Source organism: Myiozetetes cayanensis, unplaced genomic scaffold, assembly GCF_022539395.1.
Source record: "Myiozetetes cayanensis isolate MyiCay16 unplaced genomic scaffold, myiCay2020 scf6-25, whole genome shotgun sequence".
Taxonomy (NCBI): domain Eukaryota; kingdom Metazoa; phylum Chordata; class Aves; order Passeriformes; family Tyrannidae; genus Myiozetetes; species Myiozetetes cayanensis.
Window position 1 is genome coordinate 48,592,356 of NW_026087853.1, and position 19,152 is coordinate 48,611,507.

General features: G+C 37.3%; 1 protein-coding gene across 1 annotated transcript in view; it reads right to left on the reverse strand.

The window, feature by feature from the left end:
- The window catches only part of OTOG (otogelin), a 100,224-nt gene that overhangs the window by 4,511 nt on the left and 76,561 nt on the right, over positions 1-19,152 (reverse strand). Inside the window, exons 40-55 of the mRNA XM_050336791.1 lie at positions 18,032-18,121; positions 17,542-17,725; positions 14,804-15,024; positions 13,825-13,963; positions 12,937-13,131; positions 11,920-12,132; positions 11,057-11,161; positions 10,588-10,698; positions 9,624-9,725; positions 9,099-9,197; positions 7,271-7,311; positions 6,069-6,144; positions 4,975-5,153; positions 4,077-4,181; positions 3,513-3,632; positions 2,171-2,216 (exon numbers count right to left, since the gene is read on the reverse strand). Coding sequence (XP_050192748.1) covers positions 2,171-2,216; positions 3,513-3,632; positions 4,077-4,181; positions 4,975-5,153; positions 6,069-6,144; positions 7,271-7,311; positions 9,099-9,197; positions 9,624-9,725; positions 10,588-10,698; positions 11,057-11,161; positions 11,920-12,132; positions 12,937-13,131; positions 13,825-13,963; positions 14,804-15,024; positions 17,542-17,725; positions 18,032-18,121 — 2,026 coding nt within the window. The remainder of the gene's footprint in view (positions 1-2,170; positions 2,217-3,512; positions 3,633-4,076; positions 4,182-4,974; positions 5,154-6,068; positions 6,145-7,270; positions 7,312-9,098; positions 9,198-9,623; positions 9,726-10,587; positions 10,699-11,056; positions 11,162-11,919; positions 12,133-12,936; positions 13,132-13,824; positions 13,964-14,803; positions 15,025-17,541; positions 17,726-18,031; positions 18,122-19,152) is intronic.

Sequence of the window (19,152 nt, forward strand, 5' to 3'; positions counted from 1 at the left end):
CTACTTATTTGAGGAAAAGGTACCTGTGTGACAGCCAGCGTAGGCTGTAGGAGTGACTGGGCTAACAGGGAATGGGAACACTGACACTGAAGAACCTGGTAAGAATATTACATATTGAACAGAGCACGTGTTACAGAGGATTCCCTATAGTCTGAAAACTATGAAAACTTGGGAATTGCGAGCTTTTGGCATATTTGAAAACAGAATTTTTGAAATGTCTGTATGTTGCAGGATCACAGAATGGCTGAGATTGGAAGAGACACTTGGTTCCTCCTTGCTTAAGCAGGGTTCATCATGCCAGCAGCTCAGGACCATGTCCAGGCATTACTTGCACTTCTAAGCCTCGTGAAAACCAGGAAGAATCTGATCTGGGTTGGTATAAGTTAGCCAGTTTGCTATCCTGTATTTAATGTGCCCTTTGGGACTACAAAAAAGAAATCGTATAATTTCCTCTCAGCAGCATCTGTAAAACCTCTCCAGGTTTTGACAGAACTCCTGGGTCTTAATTTTCAAATACCAATTAAAACTGAAAACAAAAATCACAATTGTTTCTAATGGTAAAGTACTTCAGAAAAAAAAAAAATATAATCCTTCTCATAAAATGTCTCACACAATTACACCTGACAGCTCTCATGACAGTAGATTTGTTTGGAGTCAGAATGAACTTACATGATTCACAGAATTACTGTGTTGTCTACCAACAGGTGTGAAATCAAAACTCTAGGAATCTACCCGTAAATGCTTCTCAAAAGTCACTGGGTTTTTCAAGGGTTTAATTTTACTTTGTTATGCATGCCACAGATTAATGGCTTTTGTCTTTAATAGTTAAAGAGGTGATTATGATCTTTCTCTAAGCATAGAAGCAAGATCTTCTGCCCTGCTGAAAAGTAGCTTAATGGATGTTTAACTGTCTTACTAAATCTTTCAGAAGTGGCTTATTTGCCTGCCAGGGCACTGAAGGGTAATGTCAGATAATCAAAAACTGATGTCAGAGAGCCTATGGAGAATCAGCCACGGAACTAGGACAAGTGCTTGAAACACAGGTCCAGAGTGAAAAAACATGAAGAGATATTACCATTCCCTTACAGTGGGAGCAGAAAAAACTCCCCAGATAAATCTTCCACAGTTTCAATCAAGTTTTTAGTACCAAATGTGATACTAATGAATCACACCAAAAGGTACCTCCCTGTTGGCAACATATGTCCAGATCTGGTAGTTATGACTGTGCAAGTTGCATCCCACCCAGCAAGAAATACCTGCACTTTTCTCCATTTTTCTCCCACACTTTTCAGTCACTATTTCAGCCACTTATGCAAATTGAGTCAGAATTTTGCATGTTTTTAAAGACAGTATGATATTGCCCAATATAAAAATCTCCTTTTCAATTGCTTTTTATAGTGCCAACTTCAAGTATTTGAGTTTAAATTGATATGGTTAGGTGTCTCCCTCAGGCTAAGTTCTTCATGAAATCAACCAAAATGTTTCAGCTTGTACCACTGTGTTAAGAAAATAAAATGTATTTAGCTCTTTATTTCTATTAAGAAATAGTATATTTGGAACCTATTCCTTAAAGAATTTTTATTCTGTTTTGTTGTTGTGGTTTTTTTTCCTAGAGAATCTTTATTAGCTCTCACAAATATCCAAACCATATACCAGTAATCAAGTGAGGGGGATTTTTTTTAAATTATAAAATCTTTTTAAAGGTACTGCCTGAAGGTTTCTGTCTATTAATTTCTATATTAAAATCTGTTTATTATTTACAAAGTTAACTTAAAAACTACTTAGATCAGTCTTAATTTTTATCAAATATGAAGATATTAAAGTAGATGAAGCATGTTTTAAGTTACCTTCTAAAACACAGTATCTTTTATTATACTAAATGCAGTAACTTATATTTTGAGGAGTTTTACATGAGAACTACAGAATAAAGGGTAGGAATTTTAGTGACTTGACCAGCCAGAATCACTGTCAGTGGAGTAATAGCATCAAAGTTAAAGTATTTTCTTTAAACTCCACTATTTTCTGTGTTATTCACATGAGTAAAACACGGAAAAGCACAGCCTTTGAGATCAGTGAATCGTGCTTTTACACAGGAAAGAATCCACCTTATTTCTAATGTAACAACAAATCAGAGAGACTTGTGAGGCAGGAAGTATCATTAATCACTTACATGTTTTGCAGCATCCTTCTAAGAATGGCACAACGTAGCCTCCAACCTGAACAAGAGAGAAATAAAGGGGAAAAAACCATGATGTTTTCAAATATTCATTCCCATATATCTCCACTATTAGAAATATCTTCCAGATAAAGCTCTACATCTTTATTCAGGCAAATGCAGCATTCTGGTGAATGATCTAACTTTATAGTTTTAGCACAGGTAACTTTCACCAAATGTCACTATACATCACAGGTATCAAAATAGCTCCCACATTTGGAAAGGGAATGACTGTGTTAAGTCTGATTACATCATGTGCTATTAGAGTAAAACCCTGATCTCTTGTAGAGGCTATATTGACCATCACAAAAACCTGAATCTGACATCAGAGCAGGAAGAAATCTCATCTGAATGGGAAGCCACTCACTCCCCACAGTGGAGATTCATGTCTTAATGCTGTAGCATGAAGCACTCCCCAGAATACTGTGGGAAGAATAGCTGCAGCTATATTAAAAGCTGCTCAGGATTACATTGAAGGAGAGTTCCATTTTTGATGTCCACCTCAGTATCTAAAGCCACGCTAATCTCTCTCTCCACCTTAACTTTTTAGTTTGCCTAGAACAACAAAAAGCCTTTCACCAGCTATAGAACAGACTCTCTGTAGAACCAACCCATTGTTATCTGCAAGGAAGAACCACAGCCACCCAGTTCCTTCAGGACTCTTCCCTGTTTCTCTGACATCACTCATCAAGGGAAGCATCTTCCCATCCACATGTAAATGTAGAATTACAGAGAGGGAGATCACTCCCTACCTATACTTTCCGGCACTTAGTCTAATCTCATTTTGCAAACTCAAATAGAACTTTTCTTCTTGCTCCAAAACTAGTCTATAAAACTTCATGTGTCACTACATAAAAGTTGTTCCTGATATTCAGACAATCTTTCCCTTTCTTCTGTGTTTTTGACCATTGTCCTGAATCAAATCAGTTTGATACTGATCAGTTTGCACATACAGAAAATCAGTTAGAAAGGACAAGTCCACCCCAGAAACACATCCAAGTTCACACAGCTGTATGAAGACTTCTTTGATATTACAAGCCTATATTAAATAAATAGAAATAAATTAATTCTGAGAATAAGAAGATGTGACTCCAGCTGTGTAACTGGGCAGACTGGTGGCACATTATATGTGTATGGTTATAACTATTTACCTTTAAATGGCTGGGCAAAAACGCAGGCATTGCAAGAATATATAATTTCTCCCTTCTTGAGGTAAAAACATTTTTTGTCAGTGTTAGTCTTTTCACGCCAACATAAACCAAAGCTGGAATGCAAACAATGTATTGTATACACTGACCTTCACACATTCAGTTTCATTAAAGGGTGGGCAACCAACTGCAGAGGAAACCAGAATCGGTCCTATTGCTGTGTTAGTGCATTCATATCTGATGCAGTTTGAAATCCAAACAGCACCTGGCTGTCGAAAATTGTAAAACAGAAATTTTACTTGGCAACCCAGCAAAAACAGTATTGCAAGTATGCATAAAACAGTTCCACTGAATGTGATCTTGCATGAATCAACAATAAAACAAGAAAATGCAATTCTAGTGCATGTTAAAGTTCTGTTTAAGTAACAAATTTGAAAGTCCACCAAATGTATAATGTTAAGCAGGTTCTAGAATAGTCAAGTTCATGATAATTCTCTGATATATATATATATAAAAATCCCTTATACTTTTATTGACAGTTGTACGGTTGACTCTCCAAGAAATTAATGTTGTATACATGCAAAACTACTCCTAGTATTTGGCCAAATAAAGCTCTTTTTTGCAAATTCTATATGGCAACATGTATATATTATTTCATAATTTTTTTGTTTAATTCTAAATATTTTGAGGTAATAAAACATGTATAAACTCACCCTAAAACTGGAAACTGTGCCATTGCTGAAAGTGTGGACACAAGACAAGTTCTTGCAGCTACCACAGCAAGTTGTTAAATCTTTTGGAGGCTGATAGACTTGGTTCTGTCAAAATCAAATAGATTACTCCTTGTATGAGACGATCTTGCAGCTCAACATTTTATTACTGTAACAGGTAGATTTTTTTTTTAGGTATCTAATTTTGGGGATATTTTTAAAATAACTTTCAAAACTGCATACACACTGCACATTCATGAAGCTTTCATGAAATACCTTTGTTCTTAACTGAAGTAAATGGGGAGAAGTTCCAACCCTGAGAGAATGAACTGGTCTTTCTACCATTTTTCAAACGTGAAGTGACAGCTTACTTCAAGAACCACTAAAATTTTGACTTTTCACACATCAGGCATCAAGTAATAAAGAATTAGAAAAAATAATCTATAAAATATTCCTATGGTAACGTATCATATTTTGTAAAAAGACAATGTAACATTTGCTTATTTTACAGAGCTCTTTTCACAACTTTTCAGAATTCTTATTCTATTTATAATTACTCTCTTCTTATTGAGATAATGTCTACCAGGAATTTGTACCAGTTAGTTTGCTCATAATGCAGCTGAAGCTCTGCGGGGTGCAAGGAGGCAGTATGCTATTAACCCAAGAGGCAGTTGCTATAGACATTAGTTTGTATAAGATGTACATAGGGCAAAAAACAGTGGAGGGAGTGGGACTTTTCATAACCTTCTATTACAAGTGTGGTAGCACATCATTAGAGGGAGATCTCCTGGTTACTCTTTCCAACTTGTTCCTATGAATGTAATCTAGTCAACAAAACCCATCCCAATGTAACTAAGAACACCAGTTACAATACACGTGTCTAAATTTCTGAATTTCTTACAGCTTTGCACTTGACAGCACAGTCTATCGAAGATGTGTTTATTTGGTAGTATTTAGTGGAGGGATCAATCACATTTGTGCAATAAGAAATATGGCAAATGCCATCTGCACTGTGTTCCACGATTCTCTGTCCAGGAAGCAGCACACCTCTCTCATTACTCAGGCAAACTTTGTCTCTCACTACAGGAAAACACAAACAGCATGGTCAGGACAATCAGCTTGGTATCAAAACTCCATTAAAAATGATTCAAACAGTAAAGCTGGAATGGAAAAAGCTACTCTACCTCATTAAGAATTATGGGTCACATTTGCAAAAATGAATTGTTAATAGCAGCCTAATGCTTCACTATAATCACCAAAATTATTTCAAATATAACCATGTATGAAATAAGTACATAATATTCTATTACCTGCACCACCCCAATGACAGTGCAGACTTCTTCAGCTGTTTTGTTTCTTAAGACTAATTCAGGATAATATCTATTTCTCCCCACTGATTAATGAGGGCATGGAGGATAATTAGGTCAGAAGTATACATCTTTATTGTAGAAATCGAAGCAAGGACAATCCCAACTCTCTTGGCCAACAGGGTGCCCCACAGGAATTATTTTTTCTCTAAGTTTTCCCAGACACTGTTTGGCACCCTTTAAGATGAATTCATATGGTGCTGAATGCTATTCCTGATCTTGTAAAAGCGTATAAGCATGTCTACCAGCTCCTGAGTAGTCTCACAGGGGTTAGTGGGACTTTTCTATATGTGGACATTGTGTGTGTGTTCTAGTTTCCTGCTGGAGCCCTTGCTCCAGCTCAGGAAAATGCTTAGCCAACACCACTCAGCTATCCTAAAACTGTCTGCTATTTCCCTGCACAAACCTCTTGCTGCAGAAACTAACAGAATACAACAACAGGCCATAATCAACCAAATATTTACTGAGGGGTCCTATTTTTTTGCCTTTTCTTACACAATTTTTGAATTCTGTCAGTTAATCTTTTCTCCTTGGTGCCATGTTCAAAGTGAATGTCTGATTTTTAATTCCTAATCTACCTTAGCACTTGAAAGGGTATTTCTTTGACTCAGATTATTTTCTGACTTACCGCATTTGTACTTCACACAGTTACAGATATTTTCTGTACTGTTCTGAAACTGTTCATCTATCTGAAGTTTCTGACCCTGAGAGTACAAAAGCAGAAAAAAAGAAATGAAACAACAGTGTTTTCTTATCTATATGATCTTTTTTTTTGAAACAACTTTCCTTCAGAACTTGGGTAGCAGTATCTCTTGCTCCTAGAAACCTATTTTGAATCCACTTTCATCACTCACAGAGACATTTAATTTATTAATAATACCTAAATGGGAATATTTTACACTCAGTAAAGCAGACACTTAGGACAGAAAAAAACTAAGACAGGTCAATGAAATGCAATGGCCTGCCTTTGTACAAAAATCTCCACACAGTGTGGAGTGTATTCTTTCAGAGAATATCTTCATGGATATAAACAGTATTGCAAATAGCACAGATGCACTTTTTAATTTTGCCTTTTATTGTTACTATGTAGGCACACTAAGATTTTTCTCCTGTGTTTATGCAAGTTCTGATTCTTTACACTCAAGTTTCTTCATCTAAGAAATGAAAGTACTAACAACAATTTCACCTTACAAACAATATTGAATTTTCTCTATTAAAAAATGGGTACTCTTTCCAATTTCTTCCTAGGACTCAGAATTATAATTTTTATAAATTATTCACACAGTAATATTATTTTCTGGATGAAACAGTGACAAGCAAAATCAAAGCACACCCAGTACTAACTGGGAACCTAGCCCAGTTTTTTTCCCCCCTAAGCACTTTTGTAACGCAGAACAAGTCACAATTAAATACAGTTTGAAGGTTCTGCTTAGTCATCAGTCTAAGTTCATGATAAAGGTTAAAATATTCACCACAACAAATGATATCAACAAAACACTGATGCACTAAAGCATTTAGTTCTAACACTTTAAAATAAAAATTTTATCCTTGGGTGCACAAAGACAGTTCCACTCTATTAATACTCTGGGGTAGGATATGGTAATAAACTCCAGAAATACCAATGCTATACAGCCATGTTATTCTACAAGGCATTCAGACTTAACTGGCTTCTTAAAAATGGATATATCTTATTATGAAGTAATTAAAAAAAAACCCAAACAAATAATGATGTGGCATTTCATATTTCACTGATAAAACTATAAGATGCTGATAAACACATTTATTAAGAAATTAATAAAAGAATACTGACAAAGAAGATAAATTTCATACCAGTTTGCACTGAGGTTTGGGGATTGTTTCACATGCACATTCTGGAACAAAATACAACAACAGAAACAGTAGTTTAGCAAGTTATATGCCATTTATCTAAAACAGACCATTAGAGAGAACAGAAAATCCAGATTTAAAAGTCATCACTGAAGAAGTTCTTGAAATATACCCACCAGGGGAGTTCAGAATCACGTCGGATGTCTATGCCATTCTGAAAACTAATAGCAGCTTCTCTGACCCCCTTTACTCACTACAATAATCGACAGCAGAATATCAACTGCAGTTCACCTGAACATATTAAAAAAATCACGGCCGTTCTAGCTGCTGGCCTCCTTGCAGTGGTGACAATCATTGCAATCAATATAAAGCAATGGAGAATTGTGTTTAAGGCATCATAAAGATGTATGATATATTATGCTACAGTCTTTGTAAACTGGCAGATTCCTGACCTATGAACTTAACTTCTTTTTTTGATAGACAAAAACAATTGACTAACTGTAGTGGGTTGACCCTGGCTAGATGCCAGGTGCCCACCAAAGCTGCCCTATCACTCCCCTTCTCAAATAGACAGGGGAGAGAAAATATAACCAAAAGCTCGTGGGTCAAGGTAAGGGCAGGGAGATACTACTCACCAAATACCATCATGGGCAAAACAGACTCACCTTGGGGAAATGAACTGAATTTACTACCAACTAAATCAGGAAAGGATAATGAGAAATAAACCCAGATTTTAAAAACACCTTCCCATCATCCCTCCCTTCTTCCTGTGTTTAACTTAACTTAACTTCTGATTTTTACTACCGCCTCTCTGCCTGCTGTGCAGGGAGATGAGGAATGGGGGTTGCAGTGATTTCACTACAAATTGTCTCTGTCCTCGTTAGGGAAAGGACTCTCCAGCATGGGGCCACTCCCATGGGAGACAGTTCTCCATGAACTTCTCCAATGCGAGTCCTTCCCACGGACTGCAGTTCTTCACAAACTGCTCCAGCATGGGGCCCTTCCCATGGCATTCAGTCCTTCAGGAACAGGCTGGTCCAGTGTGGGTCCCTGATGGGGTCCACAAGTCCTGCCAGCAAACCTGCTCCAGCATGAGCTCCTCTCTCCATGAGTCCACAGGTCCTGCCAGGGGCCTGCTCCAGCACAGGCTTCCCATGGGGCCACAACCTCCTCAGGGATCCACCTGCAGGGGCACAGCTGCCTCACCCCCATGGTGTGGACCACGTGATGCAGGGGAATCTCTGCTCCAGCACCTGGAGCACTTCCTCCCCCTCCCTCTGCACTGACATTGGTGCTTGAAGGGCTGTTTCTCTCCCCTGTCTCTTTCTCTCACTCTTCTCTTTGCCTACAGTTGCTGTCATGTAGCAACTTATCCCCTTTCTTAAACACACTATGCCAGAGGTGCTACCACCATCGCTGATGGGCTCAGCCTTGGCCAGCAGTGGGTCCAGCTTGGAGCCAGCTGGCATTGGCTGTATTGGGCATGGGGGAAGCTTTTGGCAGCTCCTCGGAGAACACAACTCTGAAGCCCCCACCCCACCAAAACCTTGCCAGGCAAACCCAATACAAACTCCTACAAAATTTTCAAGATGATAGATCACCCAGTTCAGACAGCAAATTCTACAGGATGCTATTCAACCTTTTGAAGCAAGGAAAATCAAACCAGGCAGATTAGGAAGTTCTATACTATGAAACAACTTTGCTACATCATTTGTCCATGAGCAGATCACAGTGGTACAGCTGGCTGAAACCAGACTCAAAACCAAGAGGCCAAAGCTGTTGTCAATGTGTTATTGTCTAAGGCAACAAGAATGAAAATCAGTGACTTCACCACATGTCCGAAAGGGGCAGCACTTCTCTGGGCTCCACACCTCCACCAAAGACATGCCCAGCATACATTTGAATTCAGGACAACGATGTATTTCACAAACTAAAATTAGAGAAAAGAAAGTCCAATAAATGCAAGGTTGTCTTGTTTTGATGAATAGTAATATGAATCAATATATAATAAATTACTTATAATAAATACCTTTAGAAAACATCTCATTTGAAAAGACTTAGAATAGAAATTTAAATGTTAGATATCAGGTGGTGGTAGCATGGAGTAAAATACCCTAAGCAAATATTTAAATAGTTTTTTTTAATATTCAGAGTTTGGGGCCTATAATTACTCATTTGTCTCCATAATACAGATATTCAGATGATGCTTTACACATAAAGTTTTAATAGTAAAGATTATTTGTTTTGCACAAAGAGAGTTGTATTTCTAATCCACAACTTTTGGCACTGAACCTCCACACTACAAAATTTGACATGTTCTCTATTATTTAGAATATCAAAATCAAGTCAAACTTACTACATTGGTATGTAGGGCAACACCTGTCAGTAGTGTTGCCATCCACAATAAGAACTTCTCCTTCTTGACACTTGGGTATTCGATCAGAGCAAGCCCCGCATGCTGGAGAAAATTATTTAAATCCAAAACATAGGAAGAAATTTTACTACTGCCTAGAAAACATTCCTATAAGTTTATCACAGACCCATACGAAAGAAAACTGATTCATTCCTTATAGTCCCTATAGAAGAGGTTAATTTATAGTGCAGCTTGCCTTTTCCTTTGTCCCCTACTATAAAGAAAGAATACATTGTGAGCAAACATGATTTTCCCTCTCATTTTGCTATGAAAATTTTGCTAGGTTTTCTCTCCTACTAGCTCACACCATTGTTTTCTGGAATCTTTGATCCCAAATAAAGGGCATCTGCACCTTATACAGAAGATAGCTGTTTAGTAATAGTGGAGCTCCTATACTAATGCCAAAAGGGAAATTTTATTATTGACTTAAGTCATTAAAGGCCAAATCCCAAAAGACTTGAATAAATTTGCATATTACTCTCATATGGGATATTTGTCATCGATTAAGATGGACCATGGCCGATACAGCAGAATGTAGGCAGTAAAAGCATATGTAACTTCAGTCTTCTTTCAGATAAAATATTCATGCAACTAATTCACACCCTGTATGTAGACAGTCTCTCAAAAGCCCTGAATTCCTTCATTCTTCATCCATGGACTCCACTACAACTCCTCTACATAAGCCAGGAATACTGCTCAGTTGCACAAAGCTGTTCTGTGACTTTTCATGGTTGTTGCAATTTCTTAGGTTTTGTAAAATTAATGCCCAGTGTTTTAACCACTTTCAAGCCTTACTAGGTTGGGAAAGCTAAAGGAGGTACAAGGAGCCCTAGTTGGAAAGATAATAATAAATAATATTGCATATACAAAAATACACTTATAGTGTCAACCAGTTTGGCTACTGTACCACACATATAGGAAATGCAGCAGGTATTCTCCACCCGAGCAGCAATTAGTGTTTGATCATCCTGGCAGCTTGGCATCTGCTCCATTGGTTCACATTTTTCTGGGTCACATTCTGAAAAAAAGTAGAGCAAATGTATTTCTTTATATGAAGGTCAGCATTCCTCCTTTGTTATGCTACATTCCTAAGAAAGGCAGTGCAGAGCAGAGGGATACTACGAGCTGCTTTAGAAAAAACTTCTACCTTGTATCACAAGAAAGCAAAGCCTGATCAGTAAACACAAGACTCCATCATATCTGCTCAAACTGAGGCACAGACCAACCCCAAGCATTTGGATTAAAGCAAATTTTGTAAATAGCCATACTAACAATGGTATCGACACTAGCTACCTTTGTGCACCCATGTTGATCTATTTAGTTTTCTGAACATCTTTTACAAGGTGAACTTTTTTACTTTTTGAAAAGAAACCTACCACAGACGTATTTGGGACAACAGGACTCTTCACTGAAGTAAGTGACCAACTTTTCCAAGACATTACACTGAGGGATTAGGTCTTCACAGAGACTCCGGTTACAAACTGTTACATACAGGGAAAGAAAAAAAAAAATAACAACCAGCTTCTAAACTATGCATTTTGAAGTCGAGTAGAGCAATGACAACCAGTATTTGCAGTTAGATACCCCAAATCTCCAAATAACAACAAGCATATGAAACCACAATGAACTAGCAAAAAATCTCGAGGTAATATTAAGAAGTGTCCATCATTTGCAACACTCTCCATGGAGGCAACACTAAACTAGAGTTTTGTGAGAACTGAAAAAAATAAAATCATGTGGAAAACTCACTGCATCATACCAGGTAGTCAAAACAAGGGAACTACATGAAACTTCTTCTTGAAGATGGGCTTTCTAAGCTAAGTAAGGATTAAAAGAAAAAAAACCCTTTTCTATAATTTTTTACTGCTCGCTTCATAAATTTGATAAACGATTACCAGAACACTTTTTCTCAGAATTACTTATATCTTTTGCTAGTATCCAGATGTTAAAAATAAAACAGTAACCTTTACGGCTGAGAGAAACAATTCATATGCAAATAAACATAGCGCTATTTTAGTCCTCTTAACCCTCATCTGTAACTCTACGTCTAACCCAAAACCTACTAGGTATCGAGCCAAACGTACAAAGTTTCTACAGTTTTCTATGTAATCTCTTAATTCAAACCAAAGTAATTTCCATTTGCTTCAAAAGTAGGATACGTAACTGGAAAAAAACCCCACAGAGTAAAGATATCTGCATACTTCAGTGGCAGTACTCATAATCATTGAGGAATACTTACCACAGATCTTCTGAGGACAACATGTCTGATCATCAGGAACATGCAAGGCCACTTCTGCAAATCGCTGACAGTCTAAATGGTGGGTATCTGAACAGTTGTACTCCACTGGAATAATAGTCTCACTGTCAACACATTTTTGCATACAGCATCCACTCAAAGAAGTGTTCCAGATCTCACCCACTGCGTGAGGTGTTCCTGAGCTGTCTGTACAAGCTAGATCAGGACAACAGAAAACAGAAGTAATTCTTTTTTACTTCAAATTTTGACCACCATTTTCTATAAAGTATAAAAATTCCAGAGTTTTAAAGGCTTCATCTATTTCCATCACCCCACAAGAAAGTGAAGGAGGAGACAGTCTGAGACTGAGCTCCTGTGGGAAAGCAAGACACTCCAGAAGATCTGGGCCTCCACTTTGTTTTGTGTCTCCCCACAAAATACTTTTGTATTTCAGACATATCAAAACTATCACTAATTTACAGTGCTCATTTATAGTCTCTAGTCTGATTTATCATAATAAATCTTAATAAATCTGCATCTTTAAGGTTTGTGTCGTTAGGCATTGGTTCGCTATTTGGTGTGCTGAGGCAGAACTGTAATAAATATAAACATGAATGCTGGTAGAAAGAACATAGGACATATACATGTATTATTCAAAATGTGTAATTAACTGTTGCTGCATATCGTTTGAGTGCCATTTAGTGTTGAAAGGCTGGACCCTCGACAAAGGGCTTAGGTGAAAAGGAGGCCAAAACTAACATGCTTAGAATACTGGAATGCATAAACAAAGACTTCCATTTTGAAGAGTATTCTTCAGCTGAGAGGTGAGCAAAATTGTATATTACAAGGACATTCCCTGCTTGCTCACCTGCACAGTTGGTGTGTGCTGAGTATCTAGAATCCTCAACTGAATGACATGCAGAACCCACACAACACCAAACCAGAACTCAACTTATTAATAATGAAGTATCTGACCACCAACTTGCAGATAATAAAGAAGAAAATCACATCCAAATATACCACATTTTTCTTCAGGAATACAGACAGCAGTATGAGTTCGGTGAAGGATGGTCCCTCCAGCACAGACACAGCCTTCTGTCAACACTGAGCAGGAGTCTGAATCCAGAGAAGCAACCTCGTTATTCTGACAACTGTCTGGAACCTCACAGGCAGCTATACAAGGCTGATAGGAGAAGTTTTCAGAGCAGGGGAAGGCTAGAAAGGAAATAAACAAATCACACGTTCTGAAGTTGTAATTACATGAGGCAATACTTAAGAGAAGATCTACCAACCTGATGCACCAATACAAACCGGTTATCTTCTACATGGCAAATTGAATCAAAAGGAATTTTCAAGCACTTTTAAATCTCTTCTTGTAGTAATATTTTCACCAGGCTTCAGTTTGCATTTTGGCAGTAGAGATATCAAACCATGTCAACAGTGTTGACACAAATTAATTCAAACTTCAAAAACCTTTGCAAATACTACACAGATCAGTAACAGTGTTCAGTTCAGTGTTATTTTTTGGTGGCTTCCTCCTTTCCGCAACCAATTGTGTTGTGTTTTGGTTTTATCACGAGGAAGTGGCTGAGAAACAAACACTATGTTGCAAGAGAGAAGATTTAACTTCTGCATGAATGTACATAATAAACTAGAGGTAGACTTGTGAGCAAGGTTCTTCAGTTTACCTTTTCCATCTTTGAAATGCTATAATGATCTTGATTCCTTTTGAACCTTTGATTCCTTTTGCTTAGAAGTGTTTAATAAAAAATGTTGAATTTATTATCTCAATAATAATTCCAAAGTCCACAAAGACTTTATTGACATTTTCAACTTACTGTAATTCTTACACTAGGCAAGTTTTGTCTCTGTGAGCACTAGATATGCAAATACATGCAGAATACTTACGACAGTAATCAGAGCTCCTCCATTCTATACAGATATTAAATTTGTGGCACATTGCCACATAGGCAGCTAGGGAAATGCATGGATTTCGAATGTACTCAGTGTCTTGAACCCATATATCACAGAACAGCTCAGGTGGAACCTAACAAAGGGAAAAAAAGATATGGCACCTTCATAGAGACTATACTAGGCAGGAAAAAGACTGATCTTTTAAAATATCTACAAACAATGAAGCCAGAAGTTCCTTGTTTACAGTAAGCCTTCATTGGTGTACAGAGATAATCTACTAGTATTTAAAAGTAAGACTTTCTGAATGTTTCATCTCTTATACAGTGACAAAGTAAGAGGTAATAGAGTTTTTTCCAGTAGAAGGCATAATTACTTGTTTTTTGTTCTTCCATACCTCTATATTTTTACCTGGTTTTGGCTTCCTCTTCATCAAACTCAACAGTATACAAAAGGTCAAATGGTAGTCCATTCATATGACCAGAAATAATTTATTTGCACACTGTTTGTTATTTGCCTTAGGCTTGCTTTATAGGATCTGTTCTACCCTTTCAAATCTCTGAGCTGGAATTGTGTCTCTAGAGCCTCTGGGAATGCAGGTTCTCAGATTACCTACTGCAATTTGGGACTTGTTAAATTGCTGAAGGCTTAAGGATTAATTAAATCTTAAAACTTTTACTTTTGTCTGCATCTTATTGATACAGTTGAATTAGCTGAAACTGGTTTAGGAATCAGGCATTACTTCAGAACTAACAGAGATGAAATTCTGAGTGTTAGTTGCTTACTTCAGCTCTCCTATCAAGCTGCCATACTCATCAATTAGTTTTACCTTGCAACTGCAGATACATGAAAAGGATACATCTCATTCGATAGATGTGTTTACATGCAGTCTCACATTAATGAAATTATCAAGTATGCAAGATTATCTCTGAACCACAGCTCTCTCAAAATGTAAGCTTCAAAATAGTTAACATACATAAGGATGACAGCTGCTGAAGGTCTGGTTCAACACCATTCTTAAGCACTCTGAGCAGTCTGTGAGTGAGCAATTAGTTTCCTGATGCCTGTCTTCTCCAGCATACTTTAACGTGTCTGCCACTTGCCAGCTGTCTATAAAAGTTGATGGTGAACTGCTTTTGCTTAAAACTGTCCTGTTGGGTAGCATCAAGTCATTTTCCAAGGTTCTATCACAAAACCCTGTGAATCACCAGAAGGGAAAGAAAGGTTAACACCATGTGGCTCATTCTGAAGAAGGTTTGAAGTGGCATATTCAAATAAGTAAATAGCTTTTCAAAATCTTATACAACATAACAGTATCACAACCTACAACAGACGTAGAAAGCCTTTGGGAGGATCAAAATAGACAAAATTCAGAAAAATTAAGAAAAACTAAAGATATGTATCCATGAGTGGAAATCTATTGCATATCAAAGAGCTGTTCAGAAAGCCGAACTATGGCACAAAACTTCATCCCTCAATTACACAGGCACTAAACAAAAATCTATTTTAAAGAAGGTTACAAAGCACCTCTGTATGTAGCAACAAATTAAAACTGTAAATGTTGTCAGAAAAGGGAACTCCCATTAAATGTGAAGATGCTTATCTGATACTATATTTCAGATGTACTGTATCATTCTACTTATGCTTCTGAGCAATCTTAAGCATCTGTAGCTGAAGAGCTACCATAGAAGTGCAGCTTTTGGCACTTCCAGGTATGTCTAGATTACCACTCAGCAGGAGAAGAACAAATCCAACTTTGCTGTATTTGCTTCACAGAAGGCAGCATCACCTTTTTTCCCCTGTTTCCCCCTAAGATAGCTGGCAATTTTGAAACACTTCAGAGCAAAAGAAGCAATGCAACACGGAGAGTGAGTTTGGTTAACACAGTTATGTGTTCAAAAACTATTTGTGGATTTCACCCTTTTCTAAAGAACTAATCTGTTTTACCATTTTTCACAATCCCTTATGACAAGAGTTAGTCATTGACAATCAGTGATACAGCAACAGGCATTCAGAGAGTACAATAGCTTTTCAAACTGTAACCTTTATTTGATAGAAAATGTTTCTGGTTGAACCCTTGGAGGCTGTGAGTATATGCAGCACAGATAGGAAGTACTTGATGGTTCTGAAAGACTTCAAAGGATTGCTGTCATGTCAGGGATATCTTTTTTCACTTCTCTTATACACTGACAAGGAGATTTAACACAGTAAAACTAAGGCTTCACATTTGTCTTGGCAGGATCTGGTTACAGCTAAAACTGACATTCTTGCACTCTCTTTCACCAGTTTTGCTGTGGAGATGTCAATATTCCCTTTCCACATCCCTCCTCTCCCACACCAGCTCTTCACCAGCTGCCACATTTGGCCAATCCTTGTACTGTAAAACACACTGTTGTCTCTGACATGAATCCCTCCAAGGGATGACTGTGCCACAAAACTGCAATGATGTCTTGAGTTTTAGCATTTCCATGAAGCTGAGAAATCAGGATCTGCCAGTACTGCAGTTCAGCTAAAAGACATCTGAGAAAGGTCAAATACAAGCAGTAGAATTACACAGAAAGCACAGGAGATCAGGGTAGACTAATTTAGCCTGCAAAGATGCACCACAAGAAGCTCACTTAAAGCAGGCTCTGTAAGTTGCACCAGACAGCACTGTGCAGGCAGACCTGTGCAAAGAATCCCAGACAGAGAGGAATACCAGAAATACACAGCACACTCTCTGAAGAAGTTGTACTTGCAACATCATCCACAGAAATGTGTTGTCATCTAGTCAAAATGCCTTGTAAACCAGGAACCTAAAGTTCTCAATGCTCCCTATCACAGTAATCAAACACATAAAGGCAAAAGATACTTTCAGGATAACTTCAATCAGGCTTATTAAAAAAACCCACAGTCTTTACTTTCTTGTTTCTGTTTGATCTAATTACAATAACAATTAGACAAGGAGAGCAAGAATGGTTCTGGAAACAAAAGTTAGGGTAAATTACAGATAATAATCCAATTTCAAAATGGCACGAATTCAAACTTTGCGAGAAGCACTTTACTGCCTTCAGGACTTGAAACTGGACTGAGCTATCACTGGTATTTGATACTGAGCTCCAGGCATTTGCCCTTTCTGAAGCTGGAAAGATATCCACTGCAATTATATGATCTCTTTAATCCCATTTTCCAGCTCCAATTTACAGCAGATAAATTTACATGCTTGCAAAAGCTATAACACCTACAGCTTATTCAAGACTACGCTTTTTAGAAAGAAAGAAAGTAGGTAAAACTACTGAACTGATCTAACAAAGTGCAATATGATGTTTATTTAAGCTGCCACTATTAAGAAATTCCTTCCGAACTATTTCCTCCAACAGACAAAGTAAGATTAGTTCTCTCAAGTTAACATTTCCTGGGAATTCTGACCTTTAGAAACTGAAAATAGCACATATCGCTTCCTATCAGATGGATATCAAACACTGTATCTGTAAATGACCTATTTGACATTATGGACTTATATCTGTCTTATTTATTTGGGTAGATATCAAACACAATTTCAACAACTAACAAAATTAATAACAGACTAATTTTAATAGTATTTTAAACTTTGCAGTTATCTGTAATAACTCTTTTGGGACAGATCCTGCAATAAACAGCTTGTATAATTAGGAAACTCTGTCCCCTTAGCAAAGCATATGAATTCCTTTAATGCTTACACTAGTCTATACTTACCACACAGTCCCAAACTGCTTGGTTCTCTGCTACTATTAAACTCAATAATCATCACACCTGTGTTGTGAAACCACTGAATTCTGATTTTTGATGGGGTCTCAACCTCATACTTGAAGCCTGAATCTTCAACTTTGTATCCATATTTTCTAACAGTAGGCCAAGCAGATCTTGAATTTACTGTTATCTAAAAGACAGGCAGAGAGGTTAATTGTCAGGTAGAAGAACTAAGGCCAGATTCTCAGCAGCTTAGGAATCTAAATCATAACTAATTTCAAAAGAAATCAGGCTCTCCTCCACAAAGATAATACAGACACCAAAGGGACCAAGAGTTTTTGTGCCTTACTCTGTGACTTACCTCATTAACTATCCTTGTATCACAGTTTGGCTCTTTGAATTTAGTAGGAGTTCACTAAATTATGAAATCAACGAATTATGGTTACAGAAGTCAGATGCTATCTAAAAGGAAAAGAAAAACCTTCATAATACTTACTTTTCTACTTAAACGATTGATAATAATTTGGTTTGATACATAGGTTAGATTCAACATTGCCAGGCACAAAGAAGTTGAATTTAAGTTACTCTGTGGAGAAAGCAAAAGTACATTAACCATAGTCACAATGTGCAAAAATCTTTCTACATTAGCTGCTTACTGGTTTTAGGCACTGGAAATTAAGGACTTTTTGGGGGGTATATTATTAAGAAAGGAAATCCATTGCTGATTACAGTTTCAAGCCAGGACTACAAAGTTTATCTGGATAGCATTCTTGCAAAATAAACAAGGAAAAATACTGTGAACTCATTTTTTACAGTAACTGTGCTGTATCACACAGTCTTTTGATTGTATGATGCAACCAGTTGATACAATTGATACAATTACAACAGAAATACAAGTTTTCAGGGGAAAAAACCCACTAGTGGACTGGTTGTTTGGACACCAAAAAAAATTACCTACATGCCTGAAGGTGAGCAAGAACGAGACTGGGAGTGGATTTATAAGATATATGTACAGTACAGAAGTAATGGATGCATAATGCATGCATAATTCCTGAGCTAAAAGGCAGGATGCAAATACTGAATGCAACAGGAAAACAAATCTGAAAATCGTAACCGCATCTTTTTCATATCAATCATATTGAACATATGAGTTCATGTTATGAGATTAACTTCCATAAGGTGCAACTTGGGACCAAACTTTGTAATGGACATTTATTTACAGATATCAAAATTACCTAGCTTTCATAGAAGAGACTGGAATTTAAAGAGTTTTGTAAAGGTTCATAAGAAATTAACTTTTCATGACAAAAGCCAATCCACACTGTACATTAGACAAGGTGCCCACCAGGTTTTTTCTCTTCCTCCCATGTCAGAGACTCAGAATGCACAGGGTGGTCTGATTCAGTCTGGCATTCCTACAGTCTTTTATGGCTCTGAACATTGGTGTTATCAGTGTGAATTTATCCCCATTAACATAGGTAAAAATCATGCATTGAAATACACTGGTGATATACTGGTGATAAATACCAGCTATGGTGATGTTTGTTATATGACAGCACTCACAGAAGTGACTGATGATGTGTATCCACTTAATCACTCACCACCTTGTCCGCATTG